General features: G+C 43.2%; 1 protein-coding gene across 2 annotated transcripts in view; it reads left to right on the top strand.

The window, feature by feature from the left end:
* Nucleotides 1-16,511, top strand: part of spg21 (SPG21 abhydrolase domain containing, maspardin) — a 35,020-nt gene that overhangs the window by 7,532 nt on the left and 10,977 nt on the right. For both annotated transcript variants that reach the window (XM_061757845.1, XM_061757854.1), the window contains 3 exons: nucleotides 8,236-8,298; nucleotides 11,773-11,934; nucleotides 13,438-13,518. In XM_061757845.1, coding sequence (XP_061613829.1) covers nucleotides 8,236-8,298; nucleotides 11,773-11,934; nucleotides 13,438-13,518 — 306 coding nt within the window. The remainder of the gene's footprint in view (nucleotides 1-8,235; nucleotides 8,299-11,772; nucleotides 11,935-13,437; nucleotides 13,519-16,511) is intronic.

Here is a 16,511-nt window from a genome sequence, read left to right as displayed (position 1 = left end):
CTCTCCAGTTCTGTCAGGTTGGAAGGTCAACGTTGTTGGACAGCCCTTTTCAGGTCTCTCCAGAGATACTCAATTGGGTTTAAGCCAGTGCTCTGGCTGGGCCATTCAAGAGCAGTCACGGAGTTGTTCTGAAGCCACTCCTTCGTTATGTTAGCTGTGTGCTTAGGGTCATTGTCTTGTTGGAAGGTGAACCTTCAGCCCAGTTTGAGGTCCTGAGCACTCTGGAGAAGGTTTTGGTCCAGGATAACCCTGTACTTGGCCGCATTGATCTTTGCTTCGATTGCGACCAATTGTCCTGTCCCTGCAGCTGAAAAACACCGCCACAGGATGATGCTGCCACCACCATACTTCACTGTTGGGACTGTATTGGACAGGGGACGAGCAGTGCCTGGTTTTCTCCACACATACCACTTAGAATGAAGGCCAAAAAGTTATATCTTGGTCTCATCAGACCAGAGAATCGTATTTCTCACCATCTTGGAATCCTTCAGGTGTTTATTAGCAAACTCCATGCAGGCTTTCATGTGTCTTGCACTGCGTACAGGCTTCCGTCGAGCCGCTCTGCCATAAAGCCCCGACTGGTGGAGGAGGGCTGCAGTGATGGTTGACTTTCTCTAAGTTTCTCCCATCTCCCGACTGCATCTCTGGAGCTAAGCCACAGTGATCTTTGGGTTCTTCTTTACCTCCCTCACCAAGGCTCTTCTCCCCCAATGGCTCGATACGAATGTGGGCCCCCATGAAAACTACCTAGTGAGCAGCGGCTGGACAGCGGCCCCCAAGTCTGAACTCGGTGACAATTTGAAGCATTTTACGAACCGGGGGAAAAAGAATAAACCACTGACACCGTTAACACACACCGTTAAATAGGCCAACTGACTGATTACAAGTTTAAAGACGTCTGTGATGGTAATTAGAGAACATTCTTTGTTTGAAAATGGCCGTATGGTCAAATTATTTTCAATCTTTTCTGAGGGTACCTTCCATTTTGTCCAGGCCTGTTTCATGAGTTTGTTTTGAAAAATAATTCTGTTGAACCTCAATTCAAAAGCAATGTCTGATTGTCACTGGTTAATTTTCATTAAATTTGTATTTATTAATACTTTTGTCAGATTAAAGTTATTTCTGTGACCACTGCAGGTTTTTCTTTCATTAACAGACATTTACCCAAAATTTTGTCCACGTGTATATTTGATTGACAGCCGAAAGTTCCAGGGAGACGGGATTTTGAGAGCGTTTAGCGACAAGCCTACAGCCTCTGGAAGCTGAATGTCTAATTTTTTGACCATTTTGAAGCCTGATTTCACAAATTTATTATTATTTTTTTTCATATTTTTGTAAATTTTATTTATTTTATTCATTCATCCCCTCCCGGAGCCGTCACCTTATGGTGGCGGGCTTATCACGTCCCAATGATCCTAGGGGCCAAGTTGTCTGGGGCTTTCAGGTCGTAGATGAGGGACCAGACAAAACACTGCTAAAAGACCCACTATGACAAGTAAAATTATTGAATCACATTTCCATTGCCAGCCAATCGCAGGGCACGCGGGTCACCGGGGTCCCCCTCTGGAGCCAGGCCAAGAGGTGGGGCTCGATGGCAAGCGCCTGGTGGCCGGGCCTGCACCCAATAGGGCCCTTTTCACACAGTCTGAAAAGTTAACGTCAGTTCCCCTTCCCATGGGCTCACCACCTGTGGGAGGGGACAAGGGGGTCGGGTGCTGTGTGAGCTGGGCGGCAGCAGAAGGCAGGGACCTTGGCAGTCAGATCCCCGGCTACAGAAGCTGGCTCTATGGGCGTGGTACGTCACCTCTCTGGCAGGGAAAGAGCCTGAGCTGGTGTGTGAGGTCGAGAATTTCCGACTGGACATAGTCGGGCTCACCTCAACACACAGCTGGGGCTCCGGTACCATTCTGGAGTTGGCCACAGTGAGAGGTGCCAGGCCGGTGTGGGCATACTGATTGCCCTCCAGCCTGTCTGTTGGGGTTCACCCCAGTAGATGAGAGGGTAGCCTCCCTCCCCCTTCGGGTGGGGGGGACGAGTCCTGACTGTTGTTTGTGCCTATGCACCAAACAGCAGTCCAGAGTACCCATGAGGCGATGCGGCAGCTTGGGCATCTGGTTAGGTTGCCTCCCGGACACCTCCCGGGCGCGTCCCACTGGGAGGAGGCCCAGGGGAGACGCTGGAGAGACTACGTCTCTCGGCTGGCCTGGAAACGCCTCGGGATCCCCCCGGAGGAGCTGGACGAAGTGGCTGGGGAGAGGGCAGTCTGGGCTTCTCTGCTCAAGCAGCTGCCCCCTCGACCCAACCTCGGATAAGCGGAAGTAAATGGATGGATGAATTAATAAATTCATTCATTTTCAAAATCTTCATTCATTCATTGTCCGACTCTTTTGTGTGACGTGTCAGATTTACAATAATTGTTTTTGTCTGTTTTGTTCTACTCTTAAGTGGGTTTCCTTTTGCATTTGGGTGGGATTTGATTATTCTTGGACTCCCCGATTTCCGGAGTGGTCCCCGACAATGAGAAGAGCCTGTACCCCGGGTTAGAGGGCTCCAAGCTGGGCTTCCGCACTCTAGGTCGTTCCATGATATCGATGCTATCGATCTCCAGGTGGTAACCCTAACTCTGGATTTTGGGCGTGATTACATAGAAAGTCAATGCAGTTCACGCAGATAGATGCAAATCCGTGCGGGCGGTGTCTATGATGCGAGTGGGGCCGACACATCCAAATTTGCCTCCTTCACCCGAACGCTTGACATTGCGACGAGCTGAACTTCAAGCCACATTCATATCGTGACAGCCAATCAGCATCGAAAATGGACTACGTCACACACAGTGTCCTGTACACTGTGTCGAGTAGAGGAAAATGGAGGCGATCACCGCTGTGTCTGGACACCCACAGCTGTGCAATACAGCCTGTTTTAACTACCGGGATAGAACCAAAAAGGACCAGGCATGGAAAATGGTGAGTGAGGAAGTTGGTCTACCTGGTAAGCGTATTTATTTACTTATTTACAGCTGTTAAACTGTGAGCCAAGATAACAATAGTTAGCCAAAGTTTTAGCACAACCACCTGCCACAAGTTTCACAATAGATATTCATACATGAATTTTTTGTCAGATGACGTATGCCGCAAAAAGTGGAACAGACTCAGGGACACCTACTTGAAGGAGCAGGAAAAGAAAAGTGACTCGGTGGCAGGAACAGGCAAGAGGTGGAAGTACTCTGCGGTCCTCTCTTTTCTCGACCCTTCGTGTCCCCAAGAGAGATGAGTGGGAACACGGGGCGGGGTGAGGAAGAGGGGACCGTAGAGTACAGCGGCGTAAGTGCTAAAATGGCACAAGACGACGAGGAGGCAGGGCCATCATCTGCAAGAGGAGATAGTTATTCACACTGCCTCTCTACTTATTTCCATGTCCTTCTCAATTATACTTTCTTTATTTATATTTACAGAAGAACCCCATCCAACATATGAGGTGGAGGATGAGGATGCTCAGGGTGAGGAACAGGTGGCTGCTGCTGCAAGACTGCTTGGGGGTATGTAAACAAAACACTGATTGAATTTGATAGGATAAAAGTATACTACTTGTATTTGCAATTACAGTATTATGTTCGCCATGGCTCGTACTGTACTCCATATTTTTTATTTTGGGTTCATTTCTTTTTTGTGCGGGCTCTGATTTTAATTTGAAAGTGAAAAAACATACGCCACGTTGCGGATAATTTTAAGATGTATACAATACTATGCTCATCTAGAAAATGGAGAGGTACTAATTTCTGGGTCTTCACATTGAATTTTAAAGTGCAATATTATATCAGTCCCAAATAGTTTTGTGCCTTAAATAAAATCACTGCGATCGGTTATTATGCACACATGCAGATGACAAATTGAAGCAAAATTAAGAAAACGGGTTTCCTCTAAAATTCAAAAAAATTCATTCAATCTGAAGATTTTTCTAATGTACCGTCTTTTCCGCACCGTAAGGCGCTCCGGATTGTAAGGCGCAGTCTCGATTACGTTTCTATTTCTGTACTTAAGCCCTACATAAGGCGCGCTGTGTTATTCGGCGCATGCTAAGACAAGATAACGGAACCGAAACAGTGAGTTTGGTTGAACTTTATTCTACTACATGTTTAAAAATACACTCACATAATCTTTTGTCACAAATCCATCGAAGTCCTCATCTTCTGTACCTGAATTGAACTCGGAAATTTCTCCATAAAACATGCCGGGTTCCCTCTCGTACTCGTCGGAGTCGGTCTCGTTGCCGGCTGTCTGTTCAGCAATGATGCCGGCTTTTCCCGAAAGCTCGGACAACAGTCAAAGCAGATTCCTTAGCCCAGGCATCCACAATCCATTCACATATGGCGGCGTAACTCGTCCGACGCTGCCCCCCCCCAGTCTTAGTAAAGGTGTGTTCGCCGTCTCTCATCCATCGCTCGCAACTTGACTTTGAACGCCCTGTTTAAACCAATGTCCAGCGGTTGGAGTTTGCTGGCAGTTGCTGCGCCACGGTAGTCCTTGCGTTGATGGCGAGATGGCGCCTTTTCCTAAAACGAAAGCACCAAGACAGACCTCCTTGAAAGTGTTCGATCTTCTTGTCTTGTGCTATCATTATTGCCTTCAGTCGAATGGCGACTGAAGAGACGCTTCTCCCGGCTGTTCTTGTGCTTGATTTTGAATTCTCTCGCGGCTGCTCTAGTCCCTTTTACAACCGCGTAACTGATAGCCTGTAGTTTGAATTGTGCCTCGTAAGCATGTCTCTTCGCTGATGCCATTTTCGGGGGTCCTTAGCCAAACAAATATTGTTTAGCAGCATACCGCTAGTACAGTATACCTAGCGGAGGTAAGCGTACTCACTGTACGTAGCTTTACGTAACGTTCTCTAATTGGTTTATCGCTCCCAGCGTACGTAGTGTACGTATTACGTCTCTATGTCGGCGGGAAATGGTCTGACAGTCAATCAAGCGGAGCGCTTACAAAAATCACGCAACATTTTTACAGATTTTGGAACTCAGTGCGCACTGGGTTAAAAGGCGCATCGTCGATTTGTGAGAAAATGAAAGGCTTTTAAGTGCGCCTTATAGTGCGGAAAATACGGTACTTGTGGTCTTTTATATTAAAACAAAGGGGAAATGTATTTACTTTTTTTTATATTAAGTACAGTGTGCTTGCTGTTGTCTGGGCCCTTTCACATCTAATTTGGCTCTATGTGGCCCATGAACTTTTGACACGCCTGCTGTAGGCACCCAAAATAAATGCATTACTGATATAATTAACTTCACAAACTGCGTTGTATAAAAAAAAATAATGTTTCCATTTGATACAGGAAAGAGGAAATGTAAAAGGAGCGGCGGAAATGAGAGAAAAATTGAGGAACATCTCATCCCGGCTCCTGGAGGAGCCCGAATCCGCCCCCCCTGTGAGGATACGCTTTTTATGACGAGGATGATTCCTTGCTTGAAAAGACTGCCAGCTGAGAGGAAGGAATACGTTAAATTTCTATTTCATAAATTACTTTTTGAACGGGGCACGTTTACTCTGCATTTGGAAAATTTGCCTCAATAAATGTCCAGGTGGGAGTCTTTTCCTGGATGGAATCATTCTTGTCATAAAAACTGCTTGCTTTTGCTTTTATAATTATTTTTTGATGTGTGTTTTTTATATATAATAAATCCACTTTGCTTTACTTTCCTGTCTTTTACCTTTTTTGGACAAAAATATAGTTGACACATACGTAAACAACTTTGCTCCTTACCTTATGTCATGGTGTCAGGTTTATTTCCAAATTTCTCTGCCGTGCATAAAAACCACCCTTTGGTTGCCTGCTTAATGCAGTCCCAACAGTTTTATACAGTGTTGCTCTTCCAAAAGTGATGCTTCATTGCATCATAATATAATAATAAAGTCAATAAAATACGTCCGGGCAATGGCCTCATCAAAATTCTCCGGAGCGGAAAAGTCTAATCAGCGATGAAGACTCATGGCTGGGGTCCTCGTTGGTCAGCTCCTGGAAGTGGCCGTTCTGCGGGCAGTTGGAGGGTGCCAGAGCGCAGTGGTTGACCAAACGCTGAGTTGGCCAGAATCCCACCATCTCTGGTTCTTCCGTAGCCCCCCCCCCCCTCCCCCCCGACATCAATACCCCTGAAACATTTTTCAGCGTCTACAACTGCCGAGGGAACAAGTGAGTATATTCCCTTGTAGTTATAGAACTGTGATCCAGAGTTGGTGGGGGCTTTGAGGACCACATTTTCCATCCAGAGCACCACAGCAGTGAGGGGAAATTCCACTGCTTCTCAAACCTTTCTGCAATTAACTTCCACTCCTCTGTGGTGGGCACAGCCATGAAATCATCCACTTTCCGTTACATACAGTAATTAATGTATCCCCTTGTTGTGACATTTTTGTTTGTTGGTGTGCTGTGAGATTTTTCAATTGTAAAATATGTGCCTTGGCCCCCATAGAGCTTGGAAATCACTGCACTCGACAAATTGCTGTTGTCACATCGGGAACAATCTTGTGGAGACTCCCAACACGGAAACTGTTGGCAGTGGTCCTGAAGGAGTCACCTGTGGCAAAGTATTTGCAATACATAACACATTAATTCACGTCGTAATGAAGATGCTGTAGTGGTCTATAAAAGTATCATGCTCAAAAATATTGACACCCCATGAGCATGACTGTCTTGTCTATTATATATATTTGTCTTTTAAAAAAAAATGCTTCTCTCACTATTCTGGATGTTATCAAATACAAATAATTTTGGTTAACCTAATTGACCTAAAACAGGAAAAGTTTAGTCTGATTTCATGGCAGACAGTCAAGAAAAGAAAAAGCATCGTGTCTTTTTATACAGTCCTGGCTAAAAATATTGTTGCCAATATTTTTGAGCGGGACTGTAGCAATCAAATTCATAAAAAGTAATCTATACATTTAAAACAATCATGAATTCATAATGAGTCTACATACACAACACATAATCACACATTCATGATGAATCATGAATCGATAAACACATCAGACACACACACATAAAAACATGTTGCTAGTAGTTGTACCATTGTCTTTATATGGTTGTATAGCTGCTTTAAAAAAATGTATTTAGCTGTACAGTTTGTGTGTATTTAACTTTAGATCAGATAATTTGATCAATCCAGACTCCATTAATTCCACACTTTTCATCAGTCCATTTATTTTTACTGTATGGATGATGTATGTGTTTCAATATCATTTGGATATTAAAAGAATGATTTTAGCGCTATAATGAGCTGCCGTGAGACTCAGTTGATATCGTGAATGTTTACCAAACGAAACTGCCACTCACCGGAGAAAAAATGGACAGGCGTTCCGCAGGTGGGATAGAACGCCTGTAGTTGGTTTCCATGCGTCCACAGATCAAAAGGGTGGTCAAACTGGGCACAGGTCATCCAGATGCAGTTCTTGGAGAAGGCGGTGGAATTCTCCAAGTTCTGTGCGCCTCTGGATGGTGTCGTGTATCCAGAACGACGGTGTTTTAGGACATTTGGACTTCTTTCACAACATATATAGACCCACAATGCAAGGTCAGGTTGTCATCCATTGCTGCTAGCGTGAAGGCGGGAGGAAAAGTCGTCGGTGCCTCCCGGAGGGGAAGCCCCGCCTCATGGCGAGTTTACAGCGCATGGGGAGAACATGCAAACTCCACACAGGCAGGGCCGGGGATTGAACCCCGGTCCTCAGAACTGTGAGGCAGACGCTCTAGCCAGTCACTCACCGTGCCGCCACGCACCCACAGAAGTCTCCAACAGTTAAAGGCATGTCTAACGTGTTGTTTTGAGACTCAGTAGGAGCACTGTCGCGTGTCGTGTTGTTTTTTGTTTTTTTTTTAAGACTGGGTATTTAAAAAAAACTGCTCCCGTGCTATTTGTCTTTTCAAAATACCTCGGTCTGCTACTGGCATCAGTACTTGGTGCAACACTATATGAGACACACCTGGGCAACAAAACACACCTTTGGAACACTTCTTTTGTCTTATCTCTTGTACTGCTCAGTGCTCACGAATTTTGCATTCAATTTGGTAATCGCAATGAACGATTTACAATAACCAGTGGTAAAATCCCGTTATTTTCCTTTGTTTGGTGTTTGTTACTGCATTTCTTAGTATTCACTCTCAATTTCGACAGGGGTTACAATTCATAGTTTTCATTTTTTTCCTTCCGAATCTCATAATCTTGAAATGTATTCGTTTGTTCAACAGATGGAAGAAATCAAAGATTCCCCAGACTATAACTGGTTCAGAAGCACAGTTCCCCTGAAAAGAGTAAGTATGCAATGTGTTCCAAATGCTTATGCACATATGATTTTAAAAACCCTTCTGAAGTGATTTTTGTTTCCGCATACATATTTGGAAGGGCTGAAAATGTGCAAAGACTGAGAACAATTTAGTTCCGATATGTTGAGCTGTAGCGTTAAACTCTCTTTCACCATTTCACTTTTGCATGTTCTTTTGGCTTGGCTAAAACCGAGCCCACGGTATGAGTCACCCCTCCCCCACTATATAAGTACTGAGGGCCATCATTCCAGACGACCCGTGTTTGTTTTCAGCGCATTCAGCGGGTACGCCCACAGCGTCCAACAGCTGAGAGGAAGGCTCCATTTTTCACAATTTCGAAGCCTCGTTTTACACACTTTTTTTTTTTTTTTTTTTACTATTATTATTATTCCGACAAATTTGGCAGGCTTTTTAACAAAAAGTCTTCTCTCTGGTGTGTCAAATTTATAAGACATTTTATTTTCACTTTAAGTAAATAAACTTGAGTTTACATTTTTCAGGGGAAGTTTTTTTCAATTATTTGTTCTGTTTTACTGATGTCAATTTCATGTTTGCTATTTCATTTCCCAGCTGTTCCTAATTAAAGGTGCCTTTCCATCAGTATGAGTCTGTGACATGGTCTAAGGTTGACATGTATGCAGTTTGTCGTTTGAATGCAAAAGCCTTTGAATACCAAAACCCCCAAAACTATGTGATGTATTTTTGCGAATTATATTCATATATTCATATTGTACCTGACTACTTTGTGGCTGTTACTCGCCCACTCAACTCAGCTGAAAAGCAACACGGCATTTCCGGGTTTAAGCGACCGAGTCTCAGCCGCTGCAGAGCCATAAAAATACACTCCATAAAGTACACGTACACTATTTTGCCCAAAGTATTTGCTCACCTACCTTGACACACACACATGATTTTAAGTGATATCCCATTCTAAATCCAAATGGTTTTATTATGACGTTGGTCTACCTTTTGCAGCTGGAACAGCTCCAACTCTTGTGGGAAGGCTTTTAACAAGGATTAGTCGTGACTTTATGGGAATTTTTGTCCATTCTGCCAGGAGCGTATTTTTGAGGCCCCTCCTCACCGAATTGTTTAAGCATATTGAAACACTCTTTAGTGGTGTACTATTGAGTCGGAAGTCATGGGTGAATGAACATCACATGGAGAGGGAATAGTGATTCTAACTCCCATCAAAACATATATCTCCGCAATTACATTCCATTATAAAAATAAAATAAAAATTAAATTGAGGATGAAAAATGGAAAAGTTGTTTGTCCTGATGACATACCTGTGGAGGTATGGAAGCATCTAGGAGAGGTGGCTTTGGAGTTTTTGACCACGTTGTTCAACAGCATTCTAGCAGGTGAGAAGATGCCTGAGGAATGGAGGAAAAGTGTGCTGGTGCCCATTTTTAAGAACAAGGGTGATGTGTAGAGCTGTGGGAACTACAGAGGAATAAAGTGGATGAGCCACGCAATGAAGTTTTGGGAAAGAGTAGTGGAGGCTAGACTCAGGACAGAAGTGAGTATATGCGGGCAACAGTATGGTTTCATGCCTAGAAAGAATACCACAGGTGCATTATTTGCCTTGAGGGTGTTGATGGAAAAGTACAGAGAAGGTCAGAAGAAGCTACATTGTGTCTTTGTAGATCTAGTGAAAGCCTATGACAGAGTACCCAGAGAGGAACTGTGGTACTGCATGCGGAAGTCTGGAGTGGCAGAGAAGTATGTTAGAGTAGTACAGGACATGTATGAGCGCAGCAGAAAAGTGGTGAGGTGTGCTTTAGGTGTGACAGAGGAGTTTAAGGTGGAGGTGGGACCGCATCAGAGATGAGCCCAGACCTCCTTCCTGTTTGCAGTGGTGATGGATAGGCTGACAGAAGAGGTTACACTGGAATCCCTATGGACCATGATGTTTGCAGATGACATTGTGATCTGTAGTGAAAGCAGGGAGCAGGTGGAGGAACGGTTAGAAAGGTGGAGGCATGCATTGGAAAGGAGAGGAATAAAGATGAGCTGAAGTAAGACAGAATATATGCGCATAAATGAGAGGGGGGGAGGGGCAAGAGTGAAGCTACAGGGAGAAGAGGTAGCGAGGGTGGAGGACATTAAATTCTTAGGGTCAACCGTTCAGAGCAATGGTGAGTGTGGTAAGGAAGGGAAGAAACGGGTCCAAGCAGGTTGGAACGGGTGGAGGAAGGTGTCAGGTGTGTTATGTGACAGAAGAGTCTCTGCTAGGATGAAGGGCAAAGTTTAGAAGACAGTGGTGAGGCCAGCCATGATGTATGGATTAGAGACAGTGGCACTGAAGAGAAAACAGGGAAGCAGAGCTGGAGGTGGCGGAAATGAAGATGTGGAGGTTCTCTCTTAGGAGTTTCCAGTTGGATAGGATTAGGAATAAGATCAGAATCAGAATCATCTTTATTGGCCAAGTATGTCCAAAAAACACACAAGGAATTTGTCTCCGGTAATAGGAGCCACTCTAGTACGACAAAATTGACAGAGAACACTTTTGAGACATAAAGACATTGAGAAAAACAGTCACTGAGCAATAAAGGGTTGCTAGTTGAAATGAACCTGATGTGATTTGAACACATAACCTTCTGATCAGGAGTCAGACGCACTACCGTTGCGCCACAGAGAGATCATTAGAGGCACAGCCAAGGTTAGATGTTTTGGAGACAAAGTTAGAGGAAGCAGACGTCAATGGTTTGGACAGGTCCAGAGGAGAGGGAGTGAGTATATTGGTAGAAGGATGGTGAGGATGGAGCTGCCAGGCAAGAGAGCTAGAGGAAGACCAAAGAGAAGCTTGGTAGATGTAGTGAAGGAAGACATGAGGCCAGTAAGGTGATTGAGCCGGAAGCCTGGGTAGCGGGTGCTGGTGTCAGTGGTGGAATTTAGAAAAGTCACGCTGACCGACGAGAGCCTAGCTGGACGTAAGCGGACGCGGATGGATGTTCGGTAGCTGAGCTTGCTACATCGACGTGGTGGGCAAAAATAAATAAATAAATAAATAGTTGTGGTGGTTGGGGACCACCGGTTTAGCACATTCAAGCATAAAGTACCGGGAGGAAATTTTATTTCATTCATTCATGCTAAACCGGCACGATGGGCGACTGGTTAGCACATCTCACAGTTCTGGGGACCGGGGTTCAAATCCCGGCCCCCACTGTGTGGAGTTTGCATGTTCTCCCCGTGCCTGTGTAGGTGTTCTCCGGGCACTCCGGTTTCCTCCCACATCCCAAAAATATGCGTTGTAGCTTGATTGAAGACTCGAAATTCCCCGTTGGTGTGAATGTGAGTGCGAATGGTTGTTTGTTTCTATGTGCCCTGCGATTGGCTGGCGACCCACCCGACGATATTCCGGCAGCCCGCGACCCGAGTGAGGATAAGCGGTAGAGAAAATGCATGGATGGATGGATTCATTCATGTTAAACACATTTTCCCATTTTTCCTTTCTAGATTATTGTTGATGATGATGACAGCAAAGTGTGGTCCTTATATGATGCAGGCCCAAAGAGCATCAGGTGCCCCATCATCTTCCTTCCGCCCGTCAGCGGAACTGCAGAAGTGTTCTTCCAACAGATGTTGGCTTTGACAGGCTGGGGCTACAGAGTAATATCTGTGAGTTCAACAGAAATTGGTGCTGAACAGACTTGTAAAACGCACAGTGGTCACTCATACTCAGTACTCTGCTGTAACTAGAATGATTCATGTAATGGTGGGTGTTTCCTTCTCTGTCATATACAGTTGAAACCAGATGTTTACTTATGCTGAATAAGAAGACGCACTTTTTTCTCCCTCACTGTCTGACATGAAGTCAGACTAAACTTTTCCTATTATAGGCAGATCTTCAGCTGGCATCACCAAGCAGCCAACCTCCGGTCTTTTTGTCCAGATTGCGTTCATTATTCTCGGATGACCAAAGTTATTTCTATTTGCTAAATGAAATGAGAGTAATACAATAATGATGAGAGAAGGTACACTGCTTCTTTGTGTAACGTCATGGGAAAATCAAAAGAAATCAGCCAAGATCTCAGGAAGAGAATTTTGGACTGACAAGTCTGGTTCATCATTGGGTGCAATTTCCAGATGGCTGAAGGTGGAATGTTCATCTATTTAAACAATTATATGGAAGTAATGTGCAGCCATCATACCACTCAGGAAGAAGACAGGTTCCTTGTCCCAGAGATTAATTTGCTTTGCTCTGAATTGTGCATATCAACCCAAGAACAAAAGGAAAAGACCTTGTGAAGATGCAGGCTGAAGTTGGTAAGAGTGTGTCATTATCCACAGTAAAACGAGTACTGTACCAACATGGGTTGATAGGCCGCCCTGCCAGGAAGAAGGCATTACTCCAAAACAATCATAAAACAAATGCCCACATGGACAAAGACCTTAATTTTCTGAGACATGTCCTGTGGTCTGACCAAACTAAACTTCAACTGTTTGGCCATAACGAGCATCTGTATTTTTGGAGGAGAAAGGTGGACGCTTGCAAGCCTGAGAAGACCACCATCCTAACTTTGAAATACGGTGTGTAGCGGCAACATTTGGTGGGGTTGTTTCCTCAAGGAGGGACTGGTGCACTTCACAAAATAGATTGCATCATGAGTAAAGAACATTATGTGGAAATACTGAAGCAACATCTTAAGATAGCAGCCAGGAAGTTCAAGCTTTGGGCGCAAAAGGATCTTCCAAATGGACAAGGACCTGAAGCATACTGCGAAGCTGACAAATTGGATGGGCCACAATTCCTGCCAATTATTGTGAGAAGCTTGTGGAAGGATATCCAAAATGTTTCACCAAAGTCATACAGTTTGAACGCAGTGGTACAAAATACTAATGAACTGTATGAAAACTTCTGATTTTGAAGAATGTAATGAGAACTTGTCTCTAAAAAAAATCCTTTTGTCATTATTCTGACATTTAGGAAATAGAAATCATTTTGGTAATCCTACTTGACCTAAAACAGGAAAGGTTTAGTCAGTGGGAAAATTATATTGCTTTTGTGAAGTCAAAATGTTAATTATATTTGTATCACTGTGCCCTTGGTTGGCCAGTTCAGACTGCCTCTGTTCTGTGCGGTTTGTTCTCAAGATGCTACTTTAATTTTGTTTCTTACAGCTTCAGTATCCAGTGTACTGGGATCTCATGGAGTTCTGTGATGGATTTCGGAGGCTTCTTGATCACTTGCAGTTAGATAAAGTGAGCTATTGTTTTCTGACGTTTATTTGTTTCCTGTTAAACATTTCAGCCAGGATTTTTCTATATTGGTATGAACTAGGGGTGCACAATTAATCGCATTTTAATCGTGATCGCAATTTTGGCTGCCATGATTAATTGAGCCGGATAGTAGGCGTTTTGTTTTTTCTTCTCTTTTACACTGCGGCATATGAAGCACTTTCTCAACCTAGTTAGCTAGCTACGCTTCACTGAGCACTCTGCAGCGGTAGCTTCTCAGTCACTCTCGGTGAAATTTGAATTTGAATTTTGAAAGTAAATCATGCCTAGAGAAGCAATTACAGCAAAGATCGGAGCTAGCGCCTCGGAAAGGGATCGACATCCATTTTTTGGACATATTTTAATTCAAGGCTGGAGACTTTAAACAAGAAGCCATATGTTAAGAGTGCAGCAGAGTTGTCTGCCCTGCAAGGTAGGGAACACATTCTGAAAAAACAGCAGAAGCAAAACACTGGACATGGAACATATGATCCCCTCGCGCAATTATTTCGCTAAAGTGGCATTAAATACACTGTATGAACAGTGACTGCGGTCAGGCCAGCCTGCTTTCGAAAAGTTTCACTTAAAATAGCCCTCACAACGATTGTTCATACTAAGCATTACAGTAACACGCCGGCAACGCACCCCGGTGCCAACTTAAAAAAATAAAGATAAATCTGAAGTGGCACTGATGTCCAATGTATTAGAATTGGGCATTGAGAACCGATTGGAACCGGGACTAATCGTTGAAAAATGTTGGTTCCCAGTTTCGATGCCTACAGTCCGCCGACCCCAAAAAAGAAAATGGCGAAAACCAACGGAGAAGAACGCGCACGAAGACGTGCTTTGAGTCTCACGGCGGCGGCGCACAAAAATGTGTCTGACCAGTTGCCTCAGTGCAACACTTGGAGTAAGATTATATTTGTGCAAAGGAGGCTTTCACGATGTGTAGAAGTCTGACTGTGCTCCCTCCTGCTCCGAGCCTCAGCCTAAACCGCGCGGAACTTCAGTGAAGTCAAATTGGGTGAGTGAAACAATAAAATACGTCTGTGCCGACATCGAGGCAGCTAACAAAGTAAACGGTTGGTTGCACTTTTGCACTGATGGTTAGCGTTTATTTTCGTCTTCACACTAACGTAAGAGTCGATGACAGAAAAAAAAAAACTTAGCATTGAGCTAAAACGTCACCAAAGGTCAAACTAGCAACTTTACATGAATGAATTGGGGCAGAATTCACGTAAACACTAACCGTGTGCCTAAAGGAATTGTTTTATAGCAGTTGGCTCCACTCATTACACTTTTTCTTGCCATCTCGGTTAACTTTCGTTTTCAAAATTCACCAGTGTCATGTGAAGTTACTTTTCGTGGCAAAATGCTGAGTTCCGATGCGTACCCTTCAAAATAAAAGGCTACAAGCTTAAAACAGGAAGTCAAGTTAAAACTTGCACATATAAACCATTTGACGTGATAAAACAATGCTATATTTAACTTCTCACTGAAAGATTTAACTAATGAAAATTAAGTCAATTGGGTTAGTTCCACACACATTGGCTTTTAGTTCATAGGTTTGATATTGATACTGGTTCTAAAGAACCCCGAGTCAAATGATCACTTGATGCGGACTGCTAAGAAAATGGATGTTCATAATTCGGACAGCCTTTATTTAAACCATGCAAACTTTTTTTGACCCAGCCCTCTAAAACAATCGGAATCAACAGTTGTTTGGAACCAGAATCGAACTGAGGAACCGTAATCGGGACCGGAATCCCTCAAATTCAAACAACGCCCAAGCCTACTATTAATATATAACATTGATGTCCAATGTATGAACATATTTGGCTTTTATTTTGAAGTTGGCCGTCAAAGCACATTGGCGGTGTGTTACCACAATCATTGTAGCAGCTGCCTTGACTTCAACTGGAGGCTGGCCTGACCGAAGTGAAAAATGCTCGGTGTAAATAGAGAGGGAAATCACAACTTTCGACTTCTTTGCAGTTTGCGACCACTACTGGTCAGCTGAACTATGGAGCTTACCCGTTCTTGACAATTAACTATATTAACAGGGATTTTCAAATGAAAAGTCGCTGCTTGCAGCCAAATGTTATTTGCGTTTTATGCATAAACTGCATTTGCTTCCATTAGACTGCAATTTGTGATTACACTCTGTAATGCTATATTTATTCAGTTAGCTCTTGGTAAATTAGAATTTCTTTTTTTTTTGTTTTAATTATCCATCATTTATTCTTATTTAAAGATTTGTTTTGTAATGAAAACTTTGTACATATTGTTTGTTGAAAAGTAATGCAATAAAAATAGATTTTTTTTCCTAACATGAGGAATATTCGTGCTTAATAATTGTGATTACAATATTGTTCAAAAACATTTTGATAATTATTTTCGCCATAATCGTGCAGCCCTAATATAAAGATTTTCACATTTACAAATTATCTTCTTTTTTTTTTATTTTTTTAAATTGGGCATGTTAGGAAAAATGTACTTTTTAATTGCATGTATGCAAATGTTTGGGTCTCTATAGTGCCTATCCACCAATCAAGCAGGAAATCAAACTACCAAGTAAATGATCTGCGTATTTCCAAAAATATGTCATTCTGAATCTACGAGAATTTTGATCAAGGAAAGTTGCAGATATGATTACAACAATAATTATTCACAAATAATAAATGGTACTGTTAGAATGACTGAAAATGTGAGACTGTCCAATGATTGTGCAATGACTGCTGGAAAGGCGACCATGGTGCAGTCATGCATATTACATGCATATAGCATGTTTCGCGGTTTACTCAGTGGAACGACTAATTAGTGAATCTTGAAAGAAGGCTCAAGGTACGGAATTTGTCACTTATTAAGTGTAAATTGAAATGTATTCTCATTTAATCCACTTTTTTATTGTCACAGCATGGTGGCAAGGATTATGGGGCTCAAACTTCAATCGAGATGCTCTCATGTCCCCCGAAAGT

Source organism: Phyllopteryx taeniolatus, chromosome 2, assembly GCF_024500385.1.
Source record: "Phyllopteryx taeniolatus isolate TA_2022b chromosome 2, UOR_Ptae_1.2, whole genome shotgun sequence".
Lineage (NCBI taxonomy): Eukaryota > Metazoa > Chordata > Actinopteri > Syngnathiformes > Syngnathidae > Phyllopteryx > Phyllopteryx taeniolatus.
This window is presented reverse-complemented; position numbering and strand designations above follow the sequence as displayed.